Source organism: Podarcis gaigeae (assembly GCF_964106915.1).
Source record: "Podarcis gaigeae genome assembly, chromosome: Z".
Classification (NCBI taxonomy): Eukaryota; Metazoa; Chordata; class Lepidosauria; order Squamata; family Lacertidae; genus Podarcis; species Podarcis gaigeae.
In genome coordinates, this window is record NC_139691.1 from 13,038,910 (window position 1) to 13,056,828 (window position 17,919).

General features: G+C 47.2%; 1 protein-coding gene across 7 annotated transcripts in view; it reads left to right on the forward strand.

Annotated features, from left to right (window-relative positions):
- Nucleotides 1–1,521: 1,521 nt before the first annotated feature.
- The window catches only part of TOR4A (torsin family 4 member A), a 28,310-nt gene continuing 11,912 nt past the window's right edge, over nt 1,522–17,919 (forward strand). For 2 of the 7 annotated variants that reach the window (XM_083721216.1, XM_083721220.1), the window contains exon 1: nt 2,983–3,313. In XM_083721216.1, coding sequence (XP_083577342.1) covers nt 3,307–3,313 — 7 coding nt within the window. In that variant the 5' untranslated portion in view covers nt 2,983–3,306. Of the gene's footprint in view, nt 1,658–2,982; nt 3,314–14,186; nt 14,280–14,359; nt 14,492–16,383; nt 16,641–17,919 lie in introns of those variants that run through there. The other 5 variants (XM_083721217.1, XM_083721221.1, XM_083721215.1 and 2 more) reach the window with 4 other exon arrangements.

Here is a 17,919-nt window from a genome sequence, read left to right on the forward strand (position 1 = left end):
AGTGTGTGAAACGCCTCAGTGTATGAAACTCCCATGCCACCTCCTCTTTAAAAAGGGCCTGCATATACCTTACCTTTCACTGGGCTTTCAGGGATATTTAATTTTTAAAACAACAATTCAAATTTAATATTTTAAATGAAATTCTTAAATGTGACAAAGTTACAGCATGGCGTGCTCTCCTTCAAGGTGACAGCCAATCAGCTGAGCTATGCCCTTTTCCAGGGTACACCATTACATCTCCTTCCCCTGTTTTTATTCTCTGCCTTCTAACAGTCAATCCACATTCTGGGCCAATGAGCAGGGTTAGTCCTCACTGGTCAGTTTAGAAGATTTCTCCCCTTAGCATCCCATCCGCTAATGTTATTTGTACTTCTGTAAAACTTGGGAGTTCCCCAAAGTCTGCCAGTTCCTCCCTTGTGTATGGCTGGTACTAGGCCTTGTCCACACTTTCCGCTGAACACCGGTACAAGCTTAGCCTACACACATCCAAGCCATTCCACACCAGTACACAGACTGCATTCTCATGGAATGTTACAGGTGAGTAATTCTACAAGCTTACAGTTCAACTATTTGCACACTTTTGATCACACTTTTGATCACATCAGGACCCATGCTTACAGAGCTTGCTATTAGCATCAAAGTGTAGTATCTTATTAATATGCATTTTAAAAAATCAAGTAAATAAATAATGCTTAACTAACTGAGCAATCGCGTCACAGATAGCTCAGCACTAACATAAATCCTGTCTAAGCCCATGGCTATCACCATGTTGCAGCTGGTGATTAGGCTGAGCTGTAAGGGGGTGGGCTGAGGTATAAAGAGATGGTGTGTTTTTTTAGTCAGGTGTAAAGGAATTAGAGAGGGACGCGGGTGGCGCTGTGGGTAAAAGCCTCAGCGCCTAGGGCTTGCCGATCGAAAGGTCGGCGGTTCGAATCCCCGCGGCGGGGTGCGCTCCCGTTGCTCGGTCCCAGCGCCTGCCAACTTAGCAGTTCGAAAGCACCCTCGGGTGCAAGTCGATAAATAGGGACCGCTTTCTAGCGGGAAGGTAAACGGCGTTTCCGTGTGCAGCTCTGGCGCGCCAGAGCAGCGATGTCACGCTGGCCACGTGACCCGGAAGTGTCTTCGGACAGCGCTGGCCCCTGGCCTCTTGAGTGAGATGGGCGCACAACCCCAGAGTCTGGCAAGACTGGCCCGTACGGGCAGGGGTACCTTTACCTTTACCTTTAAAGGAATTAGAAGTTGGCCGGGTGTGGGGGAAATGTGAGGGCAAAGGACCCGGCAGATAGGCAGGGCTGGCAAGTGGAGTGAGCCCTAGCAGGATGCATGTACACATATAGCATATCTTTGGCCGTTTTGTATTGGTTTGCACAAATTTTATTTAGCATTGTTTTACAACTGTGCGCATGCGCGCGCGCACACACACACACTGGTCTGTATGACAATTATGCAAATTACAGAATACACCTGCCCATTGTTGCGTCTTTCAAAGGGATTTGCATACTCCTAACTCTAGGGCTCATTTCCCTGCAGAAAGTCAGAGGAGAAAAACAAAACCGTTCATTGAACATTGGGAAGTTTGGTCGAGGAAGCCAGAGCCTGAAAAGGGGCAATGACATGGGACTGTTTTCAGCTGATGCAGCAAGAGATCCTTCCAGTGGTGAGTGACTGGCCTTAGGAACTGAAAATGAGGGGAGAAGAGCTATTCAAGGCATACCTACAGCGGCCTTTAAAAGAAACAAAAACAAACAAACTGGCAACCCTGAAATTATTTGCCTGGTTTGATTTTGTTGTTGTGCTGGGTGGCTGCTTCAGCAGACAAAAAGCTGGGATGGGGAAGGTCTGTGGCTTATTTTTTATTTTATTATATTCATATCCTCTGCCTATCTGCCAAGCCTTTTGCCAACCCCAAGATTACAAAGTGAGCTTCATGACCGAGTGGGGACTTGAACCCTGGCCTCCTAGGTCCTTGGCCGACAGACATTCTAACAACTACACCACCAGTTGCCATGAAGCTCACTTGGGTGACCTTGGGCCAGTTGCTGTCTCTCAGCCTATCCTACCTCACAAGGTTGCTGTGAGGATAAAATGGGCAAAGAGAGAGAACACTGTACAACCACCTTGAGCCTTTTGGAGGAAAGGTGGGAGACCGTAGCAGGTGCTGTAACTCTCCAACCGCTTGACTTTATCCCCGAAGGCATCCTCTTCCATTGTCTCTCAAGGCAGACCAGTGCCAGCAACAACCTATGTTCCAGGGCTTGGATGTTTGGTGTGGTGGTTAGACCAGGGGTAGGCCACATTCATACCACACATTTAAAGCACTCTGATAACAGGTTATGGCTTTGCCCAAAGAATCCTGGGAACTGTTATTTGTTCTGGGTGCTGAGAATTGTTGGTAGAACCTCCTTCCCCTCCCAGATCTACAATTCCCAGAGTTCCCTGAGAAAAGGGATCACCTGTTATACCACCCTTGAGAGCTGTAGGTTCACGAGAGGTTTCCTAACAACTCTTAAGTTCCTGTAAACTAAAACCATTGACTGTCCACAGTGGTATCATGGTGCTTTTTATGCTGTGAATGCGGCCTTAGACAGGGATAGTCCAAATCCCTTCAAATAGAGGATTGTCCTCTGTAAAAGTTGGTCATGTGGCTCATGTAATGAAGGCCTCAGACGTCGCAGCTGGAGCACGTGGCCCAAGAGGAGCACAGCAGCCTGTCTGAAGTCATCCACCTTAATTGGGGGCCAAGTGAGAAGCTTCAGACTATTCTGTGGTGCAGGCCGGCTGGCCTACCGCCCCTTCACCTCTCTTTGACTCAAGAGACCCGTAGCGGAATGGGTGGCGACAGTGGCCTGATCTGCCTCACATAACCAGAGTCAGGTTTCCTGTCGCAACCCAGACGCAGCCAATGAATGGGCTTTTTGCCTCTCTCCGTGTGTGTATGTGGTGTTTATGTTTCTCTCTCTGTGTGTGTGTCTGAACTCTTGCAACACAGACAGGCCAGCAGCCAAACACAGCTGCACAGTGCTTTAGCGATAAGGCCTCAAGAGGGTGTGAGGAGGAAGCTCAGGAGGGAGGAGGGCCCTGCTCCCATCTCTTGCTCTTTTCTCTCTCTCTCTCTCTCTCTGACACACACACACACACACACACACACACACACGAAAGGCCACATCAGCTTTGCACAAGTGGTTGCACTCTCAACCCTGCTGACTCGACTTCTAAAAAAATGCCACATGGCTAACGCCGGTTCCTTGGGACTGGCCCAGCTCCTTCAGAGGAGGGAAGCAAGGCTGCAGCTCCGAAGAAGGCCCAATGCTTGGTAATGCTGTCTGTCTGTCTGTGGTGGGGCTGGGCTGGATGGGTGGAGCGGAGAGTCCAGTATTTATTATTTTTTTGATGGGGTCAGTACAGGGTTGTAAAGTTGCTGGCTGCTCCAGAAGGAAGAAAAGAACCTTCTGTGTCATTGTCTTTTAAGAGTATCTTAATTTGCAGCAGCAGCAACAACTTGTCTTTGCAGTGTTGGGAGTGGGGGGGGGGGATTATAATCACCTGGTAGTGGTCTTCAGATCAAGTTGCAGAGGAGCAAAAGTCTAGTGTATGAAGTTTGCAACCATGCAGAGAAATCAATGCCCTGAGCAAACTTCTATGCTGTGAGTAACTGGCTGGCATGCAGTTGCTTTAAGAGAATTAAGTTTTTACTGGTACAGAGCTGAAAAGGATGGCAGTGAAATGGCCTTTGCTGAATTTCTGCAACTGAAAAATGCTTTCAAACTGTTGTATGAGGCTGCTTTGGGTTGGCATCATCTTTTTTCTTCTGTAATGGTCAGGGAAAGAGTGAGGGATGTGGGACTGGGTTTGCCAGCTGACCAGAAAAAAACAGACCTGGCCATCATTTCACAAGTCACTTGATCTGTCTGCTGGCAAAGCCTTTCAAAACAGCTTTGCCATCTGCCAATGTATGCCAGTTGAAGTGCAGCTAAAGGCAGATGAGCAGGGTTAGCTTAAAAGCTGACAACTCTAAGGCTGCCATTAGTTTTGTTTTCTAGTTGGGCTCCTGCACATTAGCCATAGGAAAAGCAGGAAAGCTATAAGTGAAACTTTTTCCTGGGGGGGGGGGGAAGTGCATGTGCGCAGACTTTCCCTTGCATGTACTGTGCCTGGGAGTGATATTGTGGCTTATCAGGACATCTTTCTTTGGAAGTAGTTTGCAACTTCAATGGCAAGTCATGAATCTCTGGAAATGAGTTCTCTAACTAGGAATGAGACGCACGTCGCGCAGCACTCAAACATAAAAAGATGCACTTCCTGCTTTGGAACTTCAAGGGAAATGCACATGTCAAAACAGATTATTGAAAATTCTCTGGCAGTGCACACAGCATGACCACGTTGGCGATCAACTGGTCACCCATCTGATGAACCATTTCTCCACTTAGAGGGTTTCCGGCTAGTGTTGCCACCTTTCTGTCTATTCCTATGCTTTTAACAGCGGCCTGCAATGGGATAAATTGAGCAGCTGAGGTTTTCCCCACTGCTTCAGCTCCATGCTAGGAAAAGCTTCAGTTGCTCAATTTGTGCAGGAGTAGTGCCTCCAGGCCTCTCTATGTGGCCCTCAAAACTCTTCCAAGACCACACCCCCTCTCCCTAGGTGACACTTTGCATTGACCCTGCTTCACACCTTTAGTGTTTTTGCCTGGGTGGCCAGTACCCTTAAACTCTGATAATGCCTCTTGCTTGTCCAGGATGGAAGATAGAGATGTGTGTGTGTGTGTGTGTGTGTGTGTGTGTGTGTGAATAAGCTGACAGTACAAAGGTAAAATCCATTGCTCCAACCCACCTTTGCTCCTGGCCCTGCCTACCAACTGGTATGTGGCCCTCAGAAGGTTGTTTAGAGGGAATGTGGCCCTTGGGCTGAAAAGGTTCCCCTGCGGTTGCTGCAGTTAAAAGCCCATCAGTAAAACAAGTTGGTAGCCTCACTTCCAGAGTTTGTGTGTGTCAGATGAGGTGACTCAGCACATCCGACATCCACAAACCATATGAAGACTGCTGGTCGCTGTTTGCCCAGATATCAGTGGAGAAAATGGTGGTGAGATAATGTTCTGCAAAGCATTCCCTGACTAGTGTGGTTGCAAGTTGATTGCAAAGACCAGATGTTTCCACATCCTGAAAAATGCTTGTGATCCTTACATGTGGAAATTTTGAAGCATTCTGCCCTACTAGTCCCAGGAAACATTAACCAGGAGCCTGCAAATACTTTGCTCCCTTCCTGTTGCCAGCCCTGCTGGAGATTCACAGCAGCAAACGGGGGGGGGGGGGTGAGCACCTTCCATCAGTAGGGGCATGAAGTGTTTCTGCTCAAGAATGAGGCCCAACAAGTTTTGCCTGCTCTTCCTGGGCCCTTGGAATGCCAGTGTTCATAAGCAGCTACTTGAGAGCTGCTAAACCCATTTCCTGAGCTATTTGTTTTATCCCCTCCAATCGCCATGCTGAGGGCTTAGGGTGGCGCTGTGGTCTAAACCACAGAGCTTAGGGCTTGCTGATCAGAAGGTTGGTGGTTTGAATCCCCACGACGGGGTGAGCACCCATTGCTCAGTCCCAGCTGCTGCTCACCTAGCAGTTCGAAAGCACACCAGAGTGCAAGTAGATAAATAGGTACCACTCTGGCGGGAAGGTAAACGGCGTTTCCGTGCACTGCTCTGGTTCGTCAGAAGCGGCTTAGTCATACTGGCCACATGACCCGGAAGCTGTACGCCGGCTCCCTTGGCCAGTAAAGTGAGATGAGCGCCGCAACCCCAGAGTCGGCCACAACTGGACCTAATGGTCAGGGGTCCTTTTATCCTTTACTTTTAAACCCATTTCCTGAGCTATTTGTTTCATCCCTTCCAATCCCCATGCTAAGGGTTTAGGGTGATGGTGGATACCAATAAAGTTAAAACCATAAAGTTTCAGTTACAGGGATTAAGCCCCCTCCTCATCTCACACCATTCAGACCATTGGTCTATCTAGCGCAGTACTATCCATGCTGACTGGCAGCAGCTCTCCCATGTTTTCAGACACAGGATCCTTCCCTGCTCTGCCTGGGACCTTCTGTGTGCAAAGCAGGTGCTCTACCACTGAGCTATGGTCTTTCCCTTTAAACTTAGGAAGCTGCCTTTTATGAGGGAGTCAAACTATTGGTCCATCTAGCTCAGTACTGCATGGCCTGACTGGAAGTGACTTTCAAGGGTTCTGGCACATGGAGTATACCTCTGAGCTAAGTCCCTTGAAGGGCATAAAGAGGACACCTGTTGGATGAGACCAATAGCCCATCTAGTTCAGAATTCTGTTCCCACAGTGGCCAACTAGATGCCCCATGGGAAGCCTGCAAGCAGGTCCCGAGTGCAAGAGCCCTCTCTCCTCCTGCAGTTTTCAGCCACTGGCATTCAGAAACACACTCTTCAACAATGACGGCAGAACATAGCCACCATGGCTAGTAGCCATAGATAGCCTTCTCCTCCATGATTCCTCTTTTAAAGTAATCCAAACCTGAAGGTCATCACCAGGGGCAGAGGAAGGGTGTGTGTGGTGGGGGCGGGCTGCCCGGGTGTCACCATTGAGGGGGGTGACAAAATGCTAGGTGGCACTCACCGTGGGGCCCCAAACAGTCTGCCTGCTGCCTACCCCCCTCCCCCGCAGCTGTAGGGTGGCTGAGTGGGAGGAGGCAGGCAGACTTTTTGGAGGCTCCATGGAGCATCCTGCCTCAGCTCGCCCTGTCCCGCGGGTGGCTGGCCCCGCCCCTGGGCTCAGGGCACACACACTGCCCCAGGCACCCAATCGGCTTGCTCTGCCGCTGGTCATCACTGCCTTCTGTGGCAGTTTCATAGTTTAATTGTGCTGTGTAAATAAGTTCTTCCTTTCACACGTCCTAAATCTTGGCAGCCATTGATGAGATCGCACCTAAGCGCCCTCTGCGACCCCGTCGAAACCGGGCCCCTTGGTTTACTGAGGAGCTCCGGAAAATGAAGCAGGATCTCAGACGGCTAGAGCGAGTATGGCGACGGACTCGTGACGGAGCCTCAAGAACATCTTATCGGACGCTTATGAAAGCCTATGAGATGGCTATGAAAGCTGCTAAGAAATCTTACTTTGCAGCTTCCATTGCATCCGCTAGCTCTCGCCCGGCACAACTTTTTAGAATAATTAGGTCAATAACGTCCTTAGGAGGACAATCAAATTTAAGCACAAATTCGACCCACAGCTGTGAGGCATTCGCGAGTTTTTTTGCGGATAAAGTCCTATTGCTCCGCCGTGACCTCCCTGCCAATTTAGATACAGTGACTGAACTGGAGGCCCCTCAAATGACTTCAGGTCCAGTGTTGGACCATTTCGATCGGATACTCCCTACTGATGTGGATAGATTCCTCCAAGTTAGTAGGCCCACCACCTGCCTCCTTGATCCGTGCCCGTCTTGGTTGGTTAGGGAGTGTCCAGATGTTGCGCGGACCCCTCTGGTTGAAATTATCAATTTGTCCCTTGACACGGGGACATTCCCAGGGGAACTGAAGGAGGCAGTGGTGTGTCCACTCTTAAAAAAAAAACTTCATTAGATCCCTTAGACCTATCCAATTACCACCCAGTTTCAAATCTCCCATACCTGGGTAAGGTAATTGAGAGAGCGGTTGCTGAGCAGCTTGGTAGGTTTCTGGAGGAAACATCGGCATTAGATCCATTTCAGTCCGGTTTCCGTCCTGGTTTTGGGACGGAGACGGCTCTGGTTGCCTTAACAGACAATCTCCGTAGACAACTGGATCGAGGCGGGTCAGGACTGCTGATCCTTTTAGATTTGTCAGCAGCCTTTGACATGGTCGATCATGATCTTCTGGACCACCGCCTCGCAGACGTGGGGATACAGGGCATAGCCCGTAACTGGTTGTGCTCTTTTATCTCTGGTCGGGGACAGAGGGTGGCACTAGGGAGGGAAATGTCGTCGCGCCACTCCTTGGTGTGTGGAGTGCCGCAGGGCGCAATTCTCTCCCCGATGCTTTTTAACATCTTTATGCGCCCCCTTGCCCAGATTATCCGGAGCTTTGGGCTGGGCTGTCACCAATATGCTGATGACACTCAGCTCTATCTGCTGATGGATGGCCACACCGACTCGGCCCCAAACACGTTGACCAGATGCTTGGAAGCTGTGGCTGGATGGTTTCGTGGGAGCCGATTGAAACTAAATCCTTCGAAGACAGAGGTCCTATGGCTAGGTCGGGATGGCATGGGGATGAGGGACCAACTCCCTTCTCTTGCAGGGGCCCAATTAGTGCCATTGCCTTCCGTTAAGAGTTTGGGTGTAATCCTTGACGCCTCCCTTTCCATGGAGGCGCAGGTTACAGCAACAGCCAAGGCGACATTTTTCCACCTTCGCCGCATCAAGCAGTTGGTCCCTTACCTTTCCCGCCCTGACTTGGCCACAGTGATCCATGCGACGGTCATCTCCAGGCTTGACTACTGTAATTCGCTCTACGCAGGGCTGCCCTTGAAGCTGTCCCAGAAACTCCAGCGGGTACAGAATGCTGCAGCGAGGCTCCTCACGGGGTCTCTGCCATGGGAGCATATTCACCCAGTGCTTTTCAAGCTGCACTGGCTCCCGGTGGAGTACAGGGTCAGATTTAAGGTGCTGCTTTTGACCTTTAAAGCCCTTCACGGCCTAGGACCCTCGTACCTCCAGGACCGCCTCTCCTGGTATGCCCCACGGAGAGCCTCAAGGTCCATAAATAACAACACCCTAGTGGTCCCGGGCCCTAAGGAAGTTAGATTGGCTTCGACCAGAGCCAGGGCCTTTTCAACTCTGGCTCCGGCCTGGTGGAACGCTCTGCCTCATGAGACCAGGGCCCTGCAGGATCTGATTTCTTTCCGCAGGGCCTGTAAGACAAAGTTGTTCCGCCTGGCCTTTGGCTTGGAGCCAGTTTGATTCCCTCCCTCCCCCCCCCTCTCTCTTTTTCCCCTTCTTTTCCTTCTCCTCCTGCGATGAGGCTACATTTTAATATTTTAATGTTCCATTATTTTAATTGTTGTGTTTTATTTTTGTTTTTAAGTTTGTAATCATTCATTTTGTTTTTATTATTGCTTGTAAGCCGCTCTGAGCCCGGCCTTGGCTGGGGAGGGCGGGGTATAAATAAAAAATTATTATTATTATTATTATTAAATCCTCCAGCATTCAACCTCATCGGGTGTCCATGACTTCTAGGTTTATGAGAAAGGGAAGGAGTACTTCTATCTATCCACTTTCTCTGTGCCATGCATAATTTTAAACATTTCTATAATAATGTCGCGTCTGAGTGTCCTTCCCCCCCCCGCTAAACGAAGAAAGCCCTAATTGCTGAAACCTTTCCTCACTGGGATTGTCTGTCCCAGAGAGCTTGGGTAAGTTTCAGAGTGATGCTTTTAAAACCCTTGAGTAGCTGAGCTGTACTTATCAGAAGGAGGTGAGCTTGGGATGCTGAGAAAAAAATCGCTGTGCATCTGTTGCTAAACCATATGAAATGGTGGGCCAGCCTGACCTCTTGGGAAGCTGACCTCTTGGGAAGCCTGAAAAGGTCTAGATCTAGCCAGTAATCTGCCATATGCTACCTTGAACACAGAAGATCCGCTGTTAGCCCTTATTGCTAGCAGTGAATTGCATAGTGGCTGCTGTTCAAGGCGACACAGGTAAAACAGGGGCTTATCAACGCTTACCTTTTTGTCTGCTCTTTCCAGGCACAGATCTGTGCTTTAAAGCTCTGTATCTGAGTGCACGCTCTCTCTCTCGCCGCAGAGGTTTGCCCGCAAAGTTGAAGCGCAACAAATGACAATTCAGGTTTTCCACAGAGTCAGCTTTCATGGGGAAAACTCCAGAGCAGAGATAGAGCCCTCAGAAATGGAGCTTTAAAGTGTGGACTGTTCCTAGAAAGGGTAATCCCTAAAAACATAGAGGAAAAATAATTTTAAAACTATTAAACATTAATAAAATTAAAAGCATCTATCATCTACCTACCTACCTGATCTATTAAAAACATACAAGCAACCACAACAAAAACAGCACAGCACCAGTCCTTTCATTAAAAGCACTCTGTTCCCAAAAGCCTGTTGGAAAAAGAAGGTCTTCTTCACCTGTGGGCAGGACAATAAGAAAGGAGTCTAGCTCCCAGTACGTTTCCAAGCACAATTCAAAGTGTTGGTGCTGACCTTTAAAGCCCTAAACGGCCTCGGTCCAGTATATCTGAAGGAGCGTCTCCTCCCCCATCGTTCTGCCCGGACACTGAGGTCCAGCTCCGAGGGCCTTCTGGCGGTTCCCTCACTGCAAGAGGGCAAGTTACAGGGAACCAGGCAGAGGGCCTTCTCGGTAGTGGCGCCCACCCTGTGGAATGCCCTCCCATCAGATGTCAAAGTGATAAACAACTACCTGACATCCAGAAGACATCTGAAGGCAGCCCTGTTCAGGGAAGTTTTTAATATGTGACATTTTAGTGTATTTTACATCTTTGTTGGAAGCCGCCCAGAGTGGCTGGGGAAACCCAGCCAGGTGGGCGGGATACAAATAATAGATGATGATGATGATGATGATTATATTAACTTCTCTTAGGTCAGGAGGGAGTGCCAACGTCTGGGAACAAGAACAAGAGTTCCTCCAGTTAAGTATAGGTTGCAAGGAGGAATAACTCCCTTTTGCTTTCTCTGGAACATGCCACCAGTCATGGGATGACCTAGGCTCAGTGGAGGCTGTTCCATTAGAGTGCATGAGATGTTTCCCCTACCTGCTTGCCATCTTAATGGCATCCAGGGTGTGGTGGTAATGGCTGTCAGCTTCCTTCCCCTGAGTGTCAGTGTTTTCACTGAATGAGGAGAAGTCCCATTCAGTTCATATCTATTGGCGACCTTAACCTAATTCACCCTCTCATGGAACAATATGCAAAATGAAACGCAGCCCTCCTTGAACTTCTCTGAATTTTGCAGTGCAATTTTCTGGCCAAGTATTGTGTATAAGAATGCATATACTAGGGTAAAGTATGCATATATTAGTGAAAATAACATATGAAAGGCATTGTACTATGGGAAGTTGATTTCCAAAAATGTGTTCTCTTTTGTTTACTCTTCTTTTCTTTTCAAGGGTTGCAAAACTGATGTAGAAAATGAGAGGCACACCAACACCATACATTTAAAGCACTCTTATTCCACTTTAAGACACATGGCTTCCCACAAAGTGTCCTAGGAACTGCAGTTTGTTGAAGGTCTCCTAACAACTTTCAGCACCCTTAACAGACTACAATTCTGATGACGGGGTGAATGGAGGTTGTACAAGGTCATGGGGGATTGTAGAACCTTTCCTTTTTGGGAGCAGGGTTCCTATGTAAACATCCTACACACCCAAACTCCCGCAGACTGATTTGCATTGACTTATGCCTTGATGCTGCAAAGTTCAGGTGTTAATCTGCTCTAGGCAGCTAATGAATGAGCCCACTATTTGCAGTACTAAATATTTTTTGCTCAGGCAGTTTTGTGACAGAACGTCCATTGCCAAGGATGTTCTGGGATACCCGAGGTCTCTGCTTTCTTCTTCTTCCTCCCACCCACCCGCCCTGCTCCATTCTTCAGAGAAGTGCTTGAAATGGCTTTCATTTGAAGGCAAATTGCTGTTACTTTGGTAAGGGACCAGGCATTTTGAAACTGGGGGCTTTTCATTTCTGTGCATTTATGTCTCTACACTGTAATTATTATTTTTTTTAAAAAAACCCAATAACACATCCTGTGGGCTGCATTATTGAAACTTTTGAAAGCTGTTTCACTTTGCTCTGAAAAAAACAACAAAAAGAAACCCGTTTTCTAAGTGTGTGCCTGATTTGCTCTCTGTGAGCTGTAATTTACTCTGTGAAAAAAAACAATCATTTGCTCTCTCTATCATCATCTTCTTGTTGTTGGATCTCAAAAGGACATAGGCCACATCCACACTATGCATTTAAAGCAGCATCGTACCACATTAAGCAGTGATGGCTTCCCACAAAGAATTATGGGAGCTGTGGTTTTTTTTTTTTAAAAAAAGTTGCTAAGAGTTGTTAGAAGACCCTAATTCCCCTCAGAGACTTACGATTCCCAGAGTTCCCTGTGAAAAGGGATTGACCGTAGAACCACTCTGTGAACTGTAGTTCCGTGAGGGGACTAGGGGGTCTTCTAACACCAGTCTTAACATACTACATTTCCCAGAATTCTTCAGGGAAGCCATAGCTGTTTAAAGTGGTATCATAGTTCATTAAATGTATGGTAAGAATGTGACCTGGACGCGGGTGTGACCTGGACCAAAGAGCCTAGGACTTGCTGATCAGAAGGTCGGCGGTTCAAATCCACGCAATGGGGTGAGCTCCTGTTGTTCGGTCCCAGCTCCTGCCAACCTAGCTGTTCGAAAGCACGTCAAAGTGCAAGTGGATAAATAGGTACCGCTCCGGCGGGAAGGTAAACGGCATTTCCGTGCGCTGCTCTGGCCTGCCAGAAGCGACTTAAGTCATGCTAACCACTTGACCTGGAAGCTGTACACCGGCTCCCTCAGCCAATAAAGCGAGATGAGCGCCGCAACCCCAGAGTCAGCCACAACTGGACCTAATGGTCAGGGGTCCATTTACCTTTTAAGAATGTGACCACACTGTCATCCTCAGCAGAACATTGAGACCTGAAAGGTCATTTTTATTGTACAATCTTTTTTTATAGAATATTTATTAAGATTTTTATTAATAATACAATAAAAAGAAAAAGAAAAAATAACAAAAATACAAAAATAAAAACAATTAAAAACACACAGATTTTCCATTACTTATTTTCCTTTAGCTTGTTTCCCAGACCTCCTCATACCTCCCTTTTTTGTATTCCAATTCAGATTGTTAGTTCAGCAAATCCTTACCATTAAATTTTTACCTGTTTCTAAGCCTTTTTCTTCATATTCTCTTAAAGCATTACAGCTGGAAACCACTTAATTTCTTTCCAACATCATTCTAACATTCATTAATTTTACAATATTTCTGTAGATAGTCTTTAAATTTCTTCCAATTTTCTTCCGCTGACTCTTCTCCCTGGTCTCGGATTCTGCCAGTCATTTCTGCCAATCCCATATAGTCCATCACCTTCATCTGCCATTCTTCCAGGGTGGGTAGGTCTTGTGTCTTCCAGTACTTTGCAATAAGTATTCTTGCTGCTGTTGTGGCATACATAAAGAAAGTTCTATCCTTCTTTGGCACCAATTGGCCGACCATGCCCAGGAGAAAGGCCTCTGGTTTCTTCAGGAAGGTATATTTAAATACCTTTTTCATTTTGTTATAGATCATTTCCCAGAAAGCCTTAATCCTTGGGCATGTCCACCAAAGGTGAAAGAATATACTTTCATTTTCTTTACATTTCCAACATTTATTATTGGGCAAATGATAATTTTTTGCGAGCTTGACTGGGGTCATGTACCACCTGTATATCATTTTCATAATATTCTCTCTTAAGGCATTGCATACCGTAAACTTCATACCTGTGGTCCATAACTGTTCCCAGTCAGCAGACATAATGTTATGTCCAACATCTTGTGCCCATTTAATCATAGCAGATTTAACCGTTTCATACTGAGTGTTCCATTTCAACAGCAAGTTATACATCTTTGACAAAATCTTAGTTTTGGGTTCTAACAGTTCTGTTTCTAAATTGATTTTTCCACCTGGAAGCCAATTTTATTGTCCAAATTGTATGCCTCCATTATCTGATAATAATGAAGCCAATCTCGCACTTTGTTTTTTAGTTTCTCAAAACTCTGCAGTTTCAGTCTATCTCCTTCTTGTTCCAAAATTTCCCAATATTTCGGCCTTTATTGTACAATCTTAGGAGGAGTGGGGGCATGATGTGACTATCATGAAGGCACCCTTTGCTTCTGAATTTGCCACCAGGCAACTGCTGTTAATGTAGTATAAGAGTGCTTTAAATGCATGGTGTGGATCCTACCTGAGAGAAATCAGAACTGACAGGTTCACCCACACCTGAGCTCGTGTAAAACTCAGCCGGATGGGGACAAAACTAGATTTAGATGGCTGCGCCTGTCATTGGCTCTGGTGCCACCTATTTCTGGGCTTCCTGACTTCTGCCAATGGGCAGCAGCCTCCACAGCCGGGGCTTTCTAGTAATCTGAGAGAGAACTGGTTTATTTCCTTTGTTTGCCACTGGCTGGAACTCCTCTTCCTGGCTGCCATGACGGACCAAACGTACAGAAAGTACATTGTTGATTCTGTAGCGTCTGACTCATGGTTTGGGTTTATGTGGTAAGAACAGAGCCCTTGCATGGATTCACTGGCTTCCTCAAAATATAACTACCAAGAACACTAGAAGCCCCTTTTGTTCCTTCCTGTGCAGTGTGTAACAGGAAGAAAACGATTAAAGGGGGGTTAAACTTTAAGAACAGAGGAAGAACTCTGTAGCATTGAACCGAAAGGTCCATTGAGTAAAAGTATCCTGTTTCCACAAGCCTGGCATGGTAAGAGAAATGGTCCCTGGTTGTTATTACCCAGGTCCCCTCCCAGCATCCTCTGTATTGTATATTTATAATGATTTGTGCTCATGTTGTTATCAGCCACCCGCTTTTGATCCTAATTGAGCCTGCAAAAGTTTTGGGGCAGATATCCTGCTTCGTTTCCTGCATGTTCCATAGCGTTCTGCTGAAATTCTGTAACTTTTCATACCACAATTGTTCTGGTTTAATTTTATGAGTGTCCTCCTTCTGTTCCCCCTGTAGAACAAGCGTGCCCACCCGCCCGGGAGCAATAATGTGGTACCATTTAGGGGGCATATCACAGAACAAGAAATAAAATAGAATGATGACCCGTCCAGTATAAACCCTCTGTCAATGCACTGTTGTTGTTTCACATTGCAGTGCATTGTTAAACTCTGGAACTCTCTCCCAAAGGAGTCACTGGTAGCCACTAACTTGGAAGGCTTTAAAAGAGGATAAGGCAAAATCATGGAGCGTAGGACTATCAGTTGCTGTTAGTCATGATGTCTATGTTCTGTCTCCATAATCAGAAGTAGTAATGCTACTAAATGCCAGTTGCTTGAAGCCGCAGGAGGGGAGAGTGTTGCACTTAGGTCCTGCTTGCAGGATTCCCATTGTGTCATGAGCTGGCTGGATGCAAATGAATGGTGGGAGGCATCAGCAAGGGGTACTTCCAAGGGAACCCCCAGGGGAAGAAGGCTCAGAGCCAGGGGATTGGTGGTAGGACGGTGAAGTGTGGTCAGAAGGAGAAGACACAGCAGATTGGGACGAGGAAGTGCCAGAAGCTGAAGAAAAAGCCAGGGACAGAGAGCAGGCCAGGCTCAGAAAAGGAGGCAGGACAAGGGGGTAGGACAAGAGGCAGTGATGAGGAAGGCCACTGAAGAATCCAGGGAGTCTCCCCCTCCTACTGCAACCAGCTCCCCCAAACCGACCTGGTCCCTAAAAACACACAGAGAGATTGGTTGTGCTCAGAGGCAGTCTCTGATTGCTTGGGGGAAAACGCTGGAGAGGACGGAACTTAGGCTGCTATGGGAAGGCAGGGACCTTCAGTCCTTGCAGCTGCCTCATTGGGGCAACACATACCGGGAAGAGTTGGTAGGATTACTGGCCTGGTTGCTTTGAATAAAGAGTTAACTTTGGTTGCTTTGAATAAAGAGTTAACTTTACTGACACCATCTGACCTACGCTTGACTCTGGTTCCTGAGACACTGGAACATCTGGTTGGCCAACATGAGAATGGAATTATTATTATTATTATCATCTTAATGTTTTTATACAGCTCTGCTTATGTTCTTATGCTTCAAGGTGTGGGGAACTACAACTCCCACCATCCTTTGTTACTGGCCATGTTTGATGGGGCTTATGAGAGTTGTAGTTCAACAACATCTGGTGGGCCAAAAGTTCCCCATTCCTGGACTGAGTTATATTCGGAGTAAGCCCTTTGTCCATTAGCTTCAATGCGGCCTGTAATGAGTTTGTACAAAAGATCCCAGGTTCAGTGCCTTAAATTTTCAGGTAACAGGAAAAGACCGCGTGTCTTAAAATTCTGGAGAGCCATTGCCTTTCACCATAGACAATGCTGAGCTAGGTAGAGCGATGGTCTGATTTGGTAAAGGCAGCTTTCTATGTTACCTATAAATAAGGCCAGCCCACCTTCTTGCCTTCTTTTTTATAACCAATCAGGTGGTGGTTCCGCCTGTCACTGGCTCTTTCTCCACCTAATGTTCATCTCCCTGCCTCCTGCCCTACAGTGGAGGCTGGTCTATTAGGATGAATGGGTAAGTGCCCCACCAACCTCGGTCAGCACTCACTCGCCAGCCTTCTTACAGCCAGTCCAGTGGGTTGTCCTGCCTGTCACCTTCCTCTTCCTTACTGTCAGCATTGCTCTTGCAGAACTCAGCAGGGAGGAAGAGGACGGGGCCTAAGATAAAATGGCTTGGCCCTGCCTGTCATTGGTTCTGCCTCCACCTATCATGGGTTCTGGGCTCCACCTACTGTTTTCCCCTCCCCTGCCTCCTGCCCTACCAGCCCCAATGTGTACCAGCCACCACTGCTCTTTCCTCTGGAGATTGCAAGTGACTGGAAATGGCAGGGAAGCAGAGCTCAGGTGAACGTTAAGAGAACTGTCCTGACGGTAAGAGCTGTTTGACGATAGAACAGCCTCCCTCAGGAGGTGGTGATTTTCCCTTTGCAGTAGGTGTTTGAAACAGCTGCTTCGACGGCTCACCTGTCAGGGATCCTGCAGTCGCCTCCTGCATTTCAGATCTTGTACTGAGTTGCTGGCTGGATCGGATGATTTCTAAGGTCCCTTTCACCAATTCGGTGACTTGCTGATCTCTAGAAGTTAATTACTAAGATTGAAAATGCATGCCTTCTTTTTGTTGCATGCTTGATCTAGGCAGCGCCCATCCTGCTGTTTTGCATCCTGCTCTCACTGGGTCAAACATATTTTTCTAGTAGAAGTTTAACCCAAAGAACAATTGGCCTCTTGGCACTGAAATCAGTGCTGATGAGTGAATGAATGCAGCCTGGTGGTGGGATGGGCCTGTCTGCTGCCCTCCTGATAGCTTCTCCCTGGGTCTGGCAGAGCTTCTCCCTATTGTCTATAGAGGCTTGTTTTCATATTCCCATCCTGCTTCTCGAGTTCAAAAGTGCCAATGGAATTTATAACATTCCACAATCCAAACTGTCCATTATATATATGCACACAGTTCTAAAACTAGGAATGAAGGCTGTGTTATGCATAGTCAGGACATTCGTCCATCTAACCAGTTTATTCTTATTATCATTAGTACTATTCCCCCACCCACCCACTCCACAAAGTCTTCATGGACCAGATCTGCATTCAACATGCAGGATTTCTTTACTCCCCCCCCCCCCCATAAAATGGCAGGGTTTTGACCAGCCAGCTTATATAGTTGAAATTGCACATATACAATCCCTACTCTTATGTCCATAGTTGTCTTTATTTACTCTACTGGATCTAATAAAGAGAAAGAAGTGGGGGTAGATAAATAAATAGGGGACAAACCAAACCTAATAACTTGGGGGATGAGTGGCATTTTGAATAGGTGGCAGGTTTCTGAGCCTGGATGACGTCGCCCATGCCAGGTCAGCCAACTGAGCTGAGGCCAGGATAAGTCCCGAAACATGGGTGTTCTACAGGTGTGGGGTGTGTTGTAGGTTGGTGCAGGAGGAGACATAGCCCTGTTCTAAACTCTATTCAGATTGGTCATGTGACCTGGTAACCCAGTGGGAGTTCCCTAGTACAAAGGTGGTCTAAGTCAAAGTGTGTTTTAAAGACTTTCCCTCCTCCCCTGGAGGGTTCAGGTGTCACCAGCCCTGCTTCTTAATGGAGTTTTGAATCAGGGTTAGTTACCCTGGCATGATTTACCCCAGAATAGATTATGTTG